Here is an 11,444-nt window from a genome sequence, read left to right on the forward strand (position 1 = left end):
CTCACCTCCGCGCTGCTGCTGAGGGAGGCCTGCCCCAGTGCCGGCTGCTGCTTGTGCCCTTGGGTGGGCATGAGTGGAGGGGCCGGGGCTGCGGATCCTGCCCTGTCCCCTGCCCAGGCCTCCCTCCCGCTCCACTGAGTCTCACTTAGGTTAATTATAACTCTGACCTAAGTGCCCTGTGACGCCAGGCCCCAGCAGCCCTGCGGGAGAACCAGCAACCAGGTAGGGGAGAGGCCTAGAGAGGGGATTCAGACGTTCTATATGTGGGAGGCTAGGGGGATGTAGTTCTGGGGTGAGGAGGGAGGTCCTAAGGGAGGAGCCTCAGCCCCTCTCCTGCAAGTGTATGTCCCTAATAGCCTGATAAGGCCCTGGGGTTATCCGGGCAACTGAGGAGAGAGGGTGGGGAAGCCAGGTTGGGACCTGTCAGGTGCTTGAGGCAAAGCAGATGGCCAGGCGGACAGACAGCTGGGCATGCCCTGGACTTGCAGCTGCTTCCTACTTTTGAGAGACTTCTGTCCTCCAGGTCCATGTCCCAGCCATGCTCCCCGCAGACGTGCCCCTCTCCCACCAGAACCCTCTGGTGCTGCCGCTGCCGCTGCTGCTGCTGCTGCAGCTGCTGCCCCCCACGGCTTCCTTCTTCCCCAACATCTGGAGCCTCCTGGCTGCCCCCGGCTCCGTCACCCACCAGGACCTGACTGAGGAGGCGGCCCTCAATGTTACCCTGCAGCTCTTCCTGGAGCAGCTGCCCCCAGGTCGGCCCCCACTTCGGCTTGAGGACTTCCTGGTGAGCATCCCCAGGTCCTGTCACATCCCAGCTGGATTCCCCAATTCCTTGGGACTTCTAATCACTAAGGGCTCTGCTTGCCAAAAGAAGGGACATCCTCTCCTTGCCTCCCCACCTCTACCCCCTGTAATGAGTTCCCAAGGGTCCCGGTCCTGAAAATCAAGAGTACACACTCCTTAGATCCAGAATTGCCCCTCCCTCATAGGGCCTAGCACTCAATTCCTTGCACACCTCACCCGAGGAAACATGGACAATGGTCCACTCCCAGGGACCCCTATCCCCTAACCTACTCTCTCCAGGGCCGCACCCTCCTCGCTGACGACCTCTTTGCTGCCTACTTTGGACCTGGATTTCCTTCCCGGCGGTTCAGAGCAGCCTTAGGTGAGGTGTCTCGCGCCAACGCAGCCCAGGACTTCCTGCCAACATCCAGGAACGACCCTGACTTGCACTTCGATGCGGAGCGGCTAGGCCAGGGACGCATGCGCCTGGTGGGGGCTCTCCGGGAGGCCCTGGTGGCGGCCAGGGCCCTGGAGCACACCCTGGCCCGCCAGCGCCTCGGGGCCGCGCTTCACGCTTTGCAGGTGAGAATAGCCTGGATTGGTCAGGGGGGTCTTCGCTCTAGGTCTTCCCATCCCCCAGAGAGAGGCTTCCTCAGGGTGCCTCCTCGTCACACCTCCCCCTGCTCAAGAAGGGATGGGGTGCTGCTTGCCAAAGCCCTGAGGCTGGTCCCTAGTGCCCCAGCTGTGAACTGGCAGCACTTCCGGTGGGAGCAGCAGGAGGCCATTGTGGCTAGAGAAAACACGGAGGCCAGGGGTCTGGCCTTTGGGCTCTGAGGGAGATGGGAGCAAACACTGGGAGACTCTCACTTGAGGAAAGCAGAGGGTGTGGAGGGCACTTGGGGCATCTGACAGCAGCCACAGCGTTGCAGGGGTTGATAAGAGGAGACTTTCTAGATGGGGAGACTCAAAGGAATGGGGGTAAAGGCTGGAGATTGTGATGACAGTCCTCTTCTGCCCCCCTGCGCCCAGGATTTCTATAGTCACAGCAACTGGGTGGAACTGGGGCAGCAGCAACCACACCCTCACCTCCTCTGGCCGAGGCAGGAGCTCCAGAGCCTGGCACAAGGTATGGCCATGACCCTGGTGCTGCGGGAAACCCACAGAGCTGCGTCCTGTCAGCCTACCCAACCCCTGTGTCACATCCTCAGGTCACATAGGATGTGACATTGCTTTTTCTGTGGAACAACCTGTGAGGTCCCCCCAGCCCAGCCCAAGGCCAGGTCACTTCGATAGCTTCTCCAAGGTTGTACAGGGGAGGGCAGAGCCAGGGCCAAGGTCTGCAGACCTCAGCTGAGTTCTCTTTCATGTGGCTTCCTCCCCCAACATGGCATGGAGCATACAGGGCTCTCCCTCACAGTCCCCTCTTCCTTCCACCTGAACTATGAAGCTTCCACCTGAAGCTGCCTCTTGTCTACTACAAGTTGGCTTCGTGTCCACAGCCCACATAGGGCTCAGTCCCTGCAGTACTGCTCACCATGCTTCTGGGTTTCCTAGCGCAGTCCCTGTCTCATATATTCAGTTTCATCACCAGACGATCTCCGGGGTTTTTTTTTCCTCCAAGCCTAGAAGGGTACATACGGGTTTTGGCAAGCTGGGAGGAAAGCCAAAGTTTTGTTTTGTTTTAATTTATTTATTTGACAGAGAGAGAGATCACAAGTAGACAGAGAGGCAGGCAGAGAGAGAGGAGGGAAGCAGGCTCCCTGCTGAGCAGAGAGCCCAATGTGGGGCTCGATCCCAGGACCCTGGGATCATGACCTGAGCTGAAGGCAGAGGCTTTAACCTGCTGAGCCACCCAGGTGCCCCAGGAAAGCCAAAGTTTGGATGGATGGGGATAAAGGTCAGTGGTGGTAGAATCTTGGGGTCTAAACCCCTGTTCTCTCTTCCCAGTGGACGATCCTACCTGCTCTGATTGTGAGGAGTTGAGCTGCCCTGGGAATTTGTTGGGCTTTACACTCCTCACGTCTGGCTACTTTGGAACTCATCCCTCCAAACCTCCAGGTACCAGGCAGAAGTAAGGGGAGAAAGTCCCTTCCTTTCTTCTGGCCGTCTCCCTAGGGATCTCAGAACTGTAGACCCTTGTCCCATTTCCTATGGCTTCACTTCCTGGAAGAAGGTGAGGGCCTTGGGAATGGGGTGGGTGGATGGAGGCCCACTGAGGAGGCCATGATTGTTGAGGGGGAAGAGCTTCTTACTCAGCTGCTAAGACTTCTCCATTACCCAATGGCAGCTTCTGGGGACTGACTAGGGATCAGGGGATCCACTGTGTACTGTGATGACTGACCCTTCCAGATTTACTCTAGATTTGCCCTCCACAAAATGTCATCTTTCTTGCTGATCCTTTGCTGAAGGCTGAGAGGTCAGGCCAGGTCAAAAAGGGCCTCACTTTCTTAGGAGGCAGTGGCTTGTTTACCTCCACACCCCCAGATCTCTTTCCCAACCCAGGGAAATGTAGCCATGGGGGCCGTTTTGACCGGAGCAGCTCCCAGCCCCCACGGGGAGGCATCAACAAGGATAGCACATCCCCCGGCTTCTCCCCCCACCACACGCTGCACCTCCAGGCGGCAAAACTGGCCCTTCAGGCCTCCATCCAGGCCTTCAGTCTCCTGAGAAACCGCCTGGGAGACAGGGGTTTCTCCAGGTGAGTGGTTTCTGTGAGACGCGCTCCTCAGTGGGCATGTGCTCCTGGGGGACCTGAGTAGTCAGCGGCTGGGGACAAATGTGCAGGCTCTTCCCTGTGTGTCCGTTCTGCTCCCCAGACTGCTGGACATCAGCCCGGCCTCCAGCCTGAGCTTCGTCCTGGACACCACGGGCAGTATGGGTGAGGAGATCAATGCTGCCAAAATCCAGGCTCGCCACATTGTGGAACAGCGACGGGGCAGCCCCATGGAGCCTGTCCACTATATCCTGGTGCCTTTCCACGATCCAGGTAACTGTGGTCGACAGGGATAGTGGAAGGAAAGTCCAGGGCAAGGGGTAAATGCCACTGGTGGGGAAGTGGGGCCTCATGGCTCCACTTCCTTAACAAAATGGTGACACTTCCCATGGTTGAGTCTTTACTGGTACCTGTGTGCATATAGCAAACAATTGCGCACGTCTGGTGTTTCCAAAATGGTAGCATTTTCCATATGAGGTTGATCATGATCCGTGCTTAGGCAGGGGCCTCTGCTTCCATGCTAATCAGCCATTCTCAATTCTCTCCATTTCCTGTGGATGGATGTTGGGATGAGGGCGGGGGTTGGTGGGTGCAGGCTCCCTTGAAGCCTCTGAGATAGCTAGTTATAGTGTATTTCCTTCCCCCACTGAACTGGAAGTCAGACCCTCTGCCCTGGGTCGACCAGTCACTGTGCATCCTTAGGCTGATCATTTAGCCTTTTTTGCCTCAGTTTCATCGTCCATAAAATGAGTCAGTACTTGTCTTATCCTGCCTATCTCCTAGTGTTGAAATGACCGCCAAATACCCATAGGACTGAGAATTCCCTATGGGCAGGAGTTGAGTCCAATCTACCTGCATAAATCTCACAAGAGCTGGCATTTAATAGGGGCTTAACACGTATTTGATGGAGTTTTTTTTTTTTTTTTAAGATTTTATTTATTTATTTATTTATTTGACAGAGAGGGACACAGTGAGAGAGGGAACACAAGCAGGGGGAGCTGGAAAGGGAGAAGCAGGCTCCCCGCAGAGCAGGGAGCCCGATGTGGGGCTCGATCCTAGGACCCTGGGACCGTGACCTGAGCCAAAGGCAGACGCTTAACAACTGAGCCACCCAGGTGCCCTGGAGTTTTGAATAATTAAGAATTTAGCACTTATTATGGGTCAAGGCACAATTCCAAGGTTTACAAAATCAACTCATTTAGTCCTAATGACTCTGTGAGGTAAGTACTATTATTTTTCTGATTTTTCTGGTGAGGAAAGCAAGGCCCCAGGTCTTTTCATACTTACACGCATACCTGATAAAGGCCTGCTCAGGACCACAGGAGATGCTGCCATTTTTTGAAGGAAATGAGGTCCATTTTCCCCCAAGTGTAACTAGCCCTTGCCCTGCCCATATAAATATAAGGGGATATTGTTATTTCAATACTTGTTCACCCCAGGAGCCTGGCCTCGACAGCAGGCCTCTTGACTGGGGAGGTGGTCCTGGGTAGGGATAAGGGACCCCGCTCCTCACTCACCTCAATCTCCTTTCTCCCTCCCCAGGGTTTGGGCCTGTCTTTACAACCAGTGACCCTGACAGCTTCTGGCAACAGCTCAATGAGATCCATGCTTTGGGGGGTGGAGATGAGCCTGAGATGTGCCTGTCGGCCCTGGAGGTCTGCCCTACCCCCTCACTCCGTCTTCCCTTCCTTTCCAGGTCCCACCACCCAGGGGAACTCGAGCCTTCCTGGGACCTCCACCTCCCTCCCCACCTTCAGAGCTCAGTCCCCCTAGCTTCCCTCCCAGGTTCCAGGGTCCTATGTCCTTCAGTTCTGTCCTCCCTGGTTCTACCCATTCCCCTGCTGCCGCCATGTTTAATGCCAGCGCTCTCCCTCCCTGCCAGCTGGCTCTGCTGCACACCCCACCACTCTCAGACATCTTTGTCTTCACTGACGCCTCCCCCAAGGATGCCATGCTCACCAGCCGGGTGGAATCCCTGACTCAGGAGCGGCGCTGCAGAGTGAGCACAGCTGACGGGGGACCTGATGTCAGCCACCCAGGGATGTGGGGGACCTGAGGATGACACCTTCACAACGAGCATCACCCCACACTCTGGTGGCTGACCCAGCCTTGGTGTGGGGTGGGAAAAGCAGACAATGAGTATAATGTTTCCGGATCCCTTATTTGATGCTGAATTCATATTTGAACCTGTCGCCAATAAATCTCTTAAAAAACTGGGGACCTAGTTGCCAACAATCCATCCTGTGGGTGACATATGGTGACAAGTACAAAGGAGTGGCGACTGCTAAGTGAAGGCCTTGGGGTTGTGTCACTGAGAGACCCAGCAGTGGCAGTCGGAGGGCAGACAGGGACCTTGCCACTGGTCATCAGCTCTGTAGAGCCCTTGGGCACAGGAGACCTCTGTTTACAGTGGGGGAGTTCTCAAGTACTGGCTTCTCTTCTGGGCACAGGTGACATTCCTAGTGACTGAAGACCCATCGAGGGTTCAGGGCCGAGCTCGGCGTGAGGTCTTGTCCCCTCTGCGTTTTGAACCATATGAAGCAGTGGCCCTAGCCTCAGGAGGAGAGGTCATCTTCACCAAGGACCAGCACATTCAGGATGTGGCCGCCATTGTTGGAGACAGCATGGCTGACCTGGTGAGTGAGTGTGGGCACCGGAGGGACTAATGCTTTCTGCCGAGAACTAAGGGTGTGGGTGACACGGCCTTTCTCTTTCTCACGAGTTAATGGTTTAACACCAGTGTGTTACCACTACAGTCAGAAGGGTGGGAAAGGAGGTTTCTCTCCCTCTGAGATCCATGACTACCCACCTTCCACATTGCTCCTTCCCTATGAGTACTGTCCCCTGTCCCCCAACCTTGGCCTCCAGTAGTCTGTCCTCAGGACCACCACAGGAAATCCTGCCATCTTTTAAGGAGGGACAAGAAGCGATGGCCTCACCCTCAATCCCTTATCTCCACTTTGTCACTGACCGTAACTCCATCCCTGGCCCCCTCCCTGTCACTGGCCTCCCTTCTCCTCGTGTGACTTTGTTTCCTTCTGTCTCCACCCTTCTCCTATCTTTGTTCCCACTTCATTCACTGCCTTTTCTTCTCCTGTGTTTTGTGGTTCTGCCCATCCTTCAAGGTTACCCTTCCCCTGGAGCCTCCTCTTGTGGTGTCGGGGAGGCCACTTGTGTTCAGTGTGGATGCGCTGCTCCAGAAGGTCACAGTTCGGATCCACAGGGAGGTCAGCAGCTTCTGGATCAGGAACCCTGCAGGTACTTCCCCGTGTGTGTCTTGAGGCAGAGGGAAGAATGGAGGAGAAGGGTGACATACTAAGGGATGTTGATGGCCCCCTGTGCCAATCACTTGCTCCCCCACTCCCATTAGGGGTCTCCCAGGGCCAGGAGGAAGGTGAGGGGCCTCTAGGTCACACGTGTCGCTTCGGGCAGTTCTGGATAGTTACCTTGAATGACCCGCCACAGACAGGGACCTGGGAGATTCAGGTCACAGCTGAGGGCACGCCCCGGGTGAGAGTGCAAGGTAAGGAGGGAGCTATTCCTGGGAAGGGAAGGGAGGGGGAGGGAAGGCTGCAGAGCTCAGAGAGCACTATCAGTCACATTCCTCTCCGGAAGGTCTCTGATTGCCTTGGCCCTCCTCAGCTCAGACAACTCTGGACTTCCTCTTCTACTTTGGGATTCCCATGGAGGATGGCCCCCACCCTGGCCTCTATCCCCTGACTCAGCCAGTTGCAGGTATATCTGTCCCCCTGCCCCAACTTGTCCATTATTATTTTTTAACATTTTATTTACTTATGAGAGAGAGAGAGAGAGAGAGAGTGCGCGCGTGCGCGCGCTTGCGCTCACGAGCTGGGGGGAGGGGCAGAGGGAGAGGGAGCAGCAGGCACCCGCTGAGCAAGCGATGCAGGGCTCAATCCTAGGAGCCCCGGATCATGACCTGAGCTGCAGGCAGATAGATTCTTAACTGAGGCATTCAAGTGCCCCCACTATTTATATTTATATATATATATATATATATATATATATATATATATATATTTAACTTTGTATTGAGTTATAACCTATATAATGAAGTGCACTAAAGTACACACGGGGTGGACTTCATATAACGAACCATGTAACCAGTCCTTGGTTCCAGATTTAGAACATTTCCAGCATCCCAGAATCTTTCCTGACCCTGCCCAACAGTAACCCTCAGAGGTAACCCCTTTTCTCCATCTGTACTCCCTAGGAATAACCCCTATTCCAAAAGCCATTCATTATTTTCTCCCTGTCTCTGTATCTCCTATGGACCCTCATTCTCCCCACCCATCCCCTGTCCCTGTCCCAGGCCTCCAGGCCCAGCTGCTGGTAGAGGTGATAGGGGTAGGCTCCAGAGGCAAGCCTGGAGACCCTCGACCACACTTCTCCCACGTCGTCCTTCGAGGGGTCCCTGACGGTGCCGAGCGGGGCCGGGTGCCTCTGGAGCCCATGGGACCGCAGGAGCGTGGTCTCTTGGCCGCCTCGCTCCCACCGGCGCTTCTGTCCATCGTGGGACCCTTCTCTCTGGAGCTGGTTGGCCAGGACGGAGAGGGGCGAGGCCTGCACCGAGCAGCCCCCCAGCCATGCACTGTGGTTCCCGTCCTTCTGGAGGTGAGACGCCAGGGAAAGGTGCGGGTGGGGCCGGCGAGGGCTGCCGCAGCCGCTCCTGCCCTGACCCGCCCTCCTCCTCCGCAGCTGGTCGGCTCTCCAGGGTTCCTGGCTCCAGGCAGCAAGGCCCTGCTCAGCCTCCGCATCACTAGCTTCTCGGGTCCTCAGGATCTCGACCTTAGGATATCTGTCAGCCCCAGCTTCCCTCTCACTTCCAATCTCTCCAGGTACAGCCCCTGAACCCGCCTGCTCAGTTCTGGCCCACCTTTTGGTTCCTGTCGTTGGGGTCTGATGCCTGAAGCCCCACCTATAGCAGCCACCTCCGATTGGTGCTGAGTCTCCGCCTGTCCACTGGTGCTTAGCTCAGACCCTCAGACCACTTACTCTCAGTTCTTCAGAGCTCGGCCCTCGGCCTGGTGTCTGTGTCCACTTGGCAGGGTTCGCCTGGAACCGAATGAGTCCGCCTGGGGAGGCCTATGGTTGGAGGTTCCGGACTCAGCCGCGCCAGACTCGGTGGTGACGGTGACTGTGACCGTGACAGGTCGAGAGGCTAGCCCAGGGCCTCCCACCCACGCCTTCCTCCGGTTCCTGGTGCTGGGCCCCGGCCTGCAGGTGAGGCACCCCTATTCCCATCTCAGGCCACACAGCCTAAGAGGAGGGCCCTGTAGGCTTAATTTGGGTACAGACATCCTGACAGCCTCTCCCCCTTCTCCCCAGGACCCTCTGGCTGCCCCTGCCCACTCATCTGGCCCCATCCTCACCCCGACCAGCCCGGCCTCCACTTTGGTGACTCAGGGAAGGGCTGGGGGAGGGCGGGTGGACAACCCCTGGTGGGGCACAGTTGGAGGGGTGCTGCTCCTGCTAGGCCTGGCCTCCTGGTGACACGGAGGGATGGCTCTCCAGAGCTATTTTCAATCTTGCCCCGTTGGTGAGAAGGTAACGTGGGCCTCGGGACCCCACCTCTCCCAGCTGGGATGGAGGTTTTCCTTCTCTTGCACTTGTCCCTCTCTTTCTTAGTGAGATCGGGATAGAGAACAATAGATTTTCCCACAGTGCACTTTCTTTAACCCTGGTGGGAACTAAACCAAATACCTCTTTGGTTTCTATCTCTCCACAGCATCTCCTTATTCCACTATTTATTCATGCTTTCCCAAGCTCAGGTAGAAGGAAAGATATATGGAGAGGAGACTAAATTTGGGAGTGGGGTTTATTTATAGAATTGTTCTTATTTAAAATTCTGAAGAAGCCCCTATTTTATTTTTGTATTTAAAGTTGAAGGACAGTTTCAATAAACATGTGTTTTCTAGAGCAGGATTTCAAAGAAAGATCATTTATGCAGATCATATAAGGGAGAGTGAGGGCATAAGAAGATGAAATGGAGGTTTTCAGCTGCAGAGAAGAAACTTTACACCAAGATGTTGGGACTTCAGTTGACCCACCACCTGGAGCCATTTATCTGTTAAGTCAAGAAGCAGAATGAGGAGACTGGGGGTTCTGATTCAGCCTTTCCCCTCACCAAATGAGGAAACCCAGAGGAGGCTTTACACATGGGTTGGGCCCTTCTGCATCTTGGGACAGCCCGGCTGAAGGGTCTCTCCTTTTGGCCAAATGCCTCCCTTCTGCCTCGGCAACTCCTGGAGAAGAGGAGAGAAAGAGTGTGGGCATCTGCCCACCGCCACCCCCCCAACCCCCAGCAAGGGTCCAGAGCTTCCGCCCTATACCCCTCCCCCACAATTCCTACAGTTTACCTGTTGCTGCTGTAAGTTCTGCTTCCTTGGCCTTCCCTTCCAGTCCTGGGCAGCACAGGAACTAGCCTTATTTAGGGGATATGGGGAGAAGGGGGGCAAGGGAGGGGGCAGGGTTTGCTTTTTTTTCCTGTTAAACGTTGATCCCAAGTCCCCTCTCTACCCGCACCTTCCCAGAAATCTAAATGAAAAACAATAAACTCACCTTCTCCTGAATCAGATTCTGCAAACACATGTTCACCTTTTGAATCTGGGCTAACTGGGGGCCACGAGGCTCTGAGTGTAAATCTGTTAGAAAATTCTAAAGGAGGAGTTGGTGGTAAAAACTTGTGGTCCATCTGCCACTGTTTCTGTCACCACAGGCCATACATCTTCTCCATCTGGATCCCCTCATCTCAGTAGCCCTCAAGGCAGGTGGAAAAACCTGATACTCTCCACTCCCATCTCTTTAACAATCCAGTTCCTCCATCCCCCCCCCCCCCCCCCCGTGAATAGCACAGTACCCCTTTCCTTATTCCTTATGGATCCTCCCTGTCTAGTCCTGCCCCATTGAAATAATCCAGGCCACTCCCCCATCTCAATGGAGTGATCCAGACCCTGTCCCTCTGAATGGAATGCAGGCCAGCCTCCTCCAATCCCAACAATGAACACCAACCTAACACTTGGTGGCATCCAGTCATCAGCTGCTTCCAGTTCATGATCCCTACCTGTTAACTCTTGCCTTTCCAGGGTGGTGTCAGGCTGTGCCCCCATGTCCCTGCTCCCCCACACGGCACAGCAGCTCCATACCTCACCGAGGGCCCCTAGATGCAGCTGTTGGTGCTGGGCCTCCCTCAGACGGCCCTCAAACCAGGCCTGGCCATGCTCCAGCAGCTCCAGCCCCTGCCACAGGGCATCCTGCTCCCTCTCCAGAGCCTGCATCCTCTGCAGCTGGGAAGGCAAGAAGCAGAGGCTGACTTGCTCCACAGCAGGGCTCTGGGCCGTGGCCCTTCCTCTCAGCCCTTGGTTGGGTTCACTCTCTGGTCACTGGTCCAGACTGACCACTGAGCATCTGGAGGACAGGGGAGAAGACTTACGGGTCCTCAAAATTGAGTGGAAATGGAGGGGCAGATCCAGGGAGTGGGCGTCCCTGGGACCACTTGCTGGACTAATACTCACCCAGAGGAAAAAGCTCCAGGCCCCTGGGTCTCGGCGGCTTGTTCCCAGTGGCAGCAGCAGAACTGTGTAGGGAGCCCGGACGCGGGGTGGCCCACCAGGACCCTGGCTCCCCATAGCTCGGAGGTGGGAAGGGCAAAGCCACGCCCACGGGTGCCAGGGCTAGTCCCTCCCCTTCCCTCCTGCCCTGTGCCCGTCCTACCTTGTTTTTCAGCCTCCCAGAGCCCTTTCTGCTGTGTCTGTCTGAGGCTAGGGTGCCCCGACTTAGGAGAAAGACCATCTCTGTTGGGCTTCTTTGTCTTCCTTTTCATCTGCTTTTGTAGTGTCTGTTGAAACGTCTGGTTCTCCCCCTGGGTGGAACCCAGGGTCCCCCTACAGCAGTGTCACTGTGGGTTTGTGTGTGTTTATTTTTAGTAATC

The 11,444-nt window shown here is 55.6% G+C and overlaps 2 protein-coding genes across 3 annotated transcripts; one reads left to right on the top strand and one right to left on the bottom strand.

The window, feature by feature from the left end:
* Positions 1 to 538: 538 nt before the first annotated feature.
* Positions 539 to 10,097, top strand: VWA7 (von Willebrand factor A domain containing 7; the record flags this gene model as incomplete). 2 transcript variants are annotated; one of them, XM_080807033.1, is made up of 16 exons in its annotated part: positions 539 to 784; positions 1,084 to 1,365; positions 1,813 to 1,909; positions 2,731 to 2,841; positions 3,286 to 3,481; positions 3,600 to 3,769; positions 5,039 to 5,151; positions 5,379 to 5,495; positions 5,947 to 6,132; positions 6,622 to 6,754; positions 6,867 to 7,019; positions 7,139 to 7,231; positions 7,827 to 8,128; positions 8,213 to 8,352; positions 8,563 to 8,737; positions 8,843 to 10,097. In XM_080807033.1, the coding sequence occupies 16 exons, from the start codon at positions 539 to 541 to the stop codon at positions 9,005 to 9,007; spliced, it is 2,679 nt and encodes an 892-aa protein (XP_080663159.1). In that variant the 3' UTR covers positions 9,008 to 10,097. The 2 variants fall into 2 exon arrangements, with proteins under 2 accessions (XP_080663159.1, XP_080663160.1); XM_080807034.1 differs by having other exon boundaries at positions 5,442 to 5,495.
* On the bottom strand, positions 9,667 to 11,171 carry SAPCD1 (suppressor APC domain containing 1; the record flags this gene model as incomplete). Its single annotated transcript, XM_080805946.1, has 5 exons — positions 11,029 to 11,171; positions 10,660 to 10,800; positions 10,076 to 10,171; positions 9,874 to 9,963; positions 9,667 to 9,759 (listed from the first exon to the last, which is right to left on the bottom strand). The coding sequence occupies exons 1-5, from the start codon at positions 11,140 to 11,142 to the stop codon at positions 9,667 to 9,669; spliced, it is 534 nt and encodes a 177-aa protein (XP_080662072.1). The 5' UTR covers positions 11,143 to 11,171.
* Between the last annotated feature and the right edge of the window lie 273 nt (positions 11,172 to 11,444).

Source organism: Martes martes, assembly GCF_963455335.1.
Source record: "Martes martes genome assembly, chromosome: 6".
NCBI classification, from domain to species: Eukaryota; Metazoa; Chordata; class Mammalia; order Carnivora; family Mustelidae; genus Martes; species Martes martes.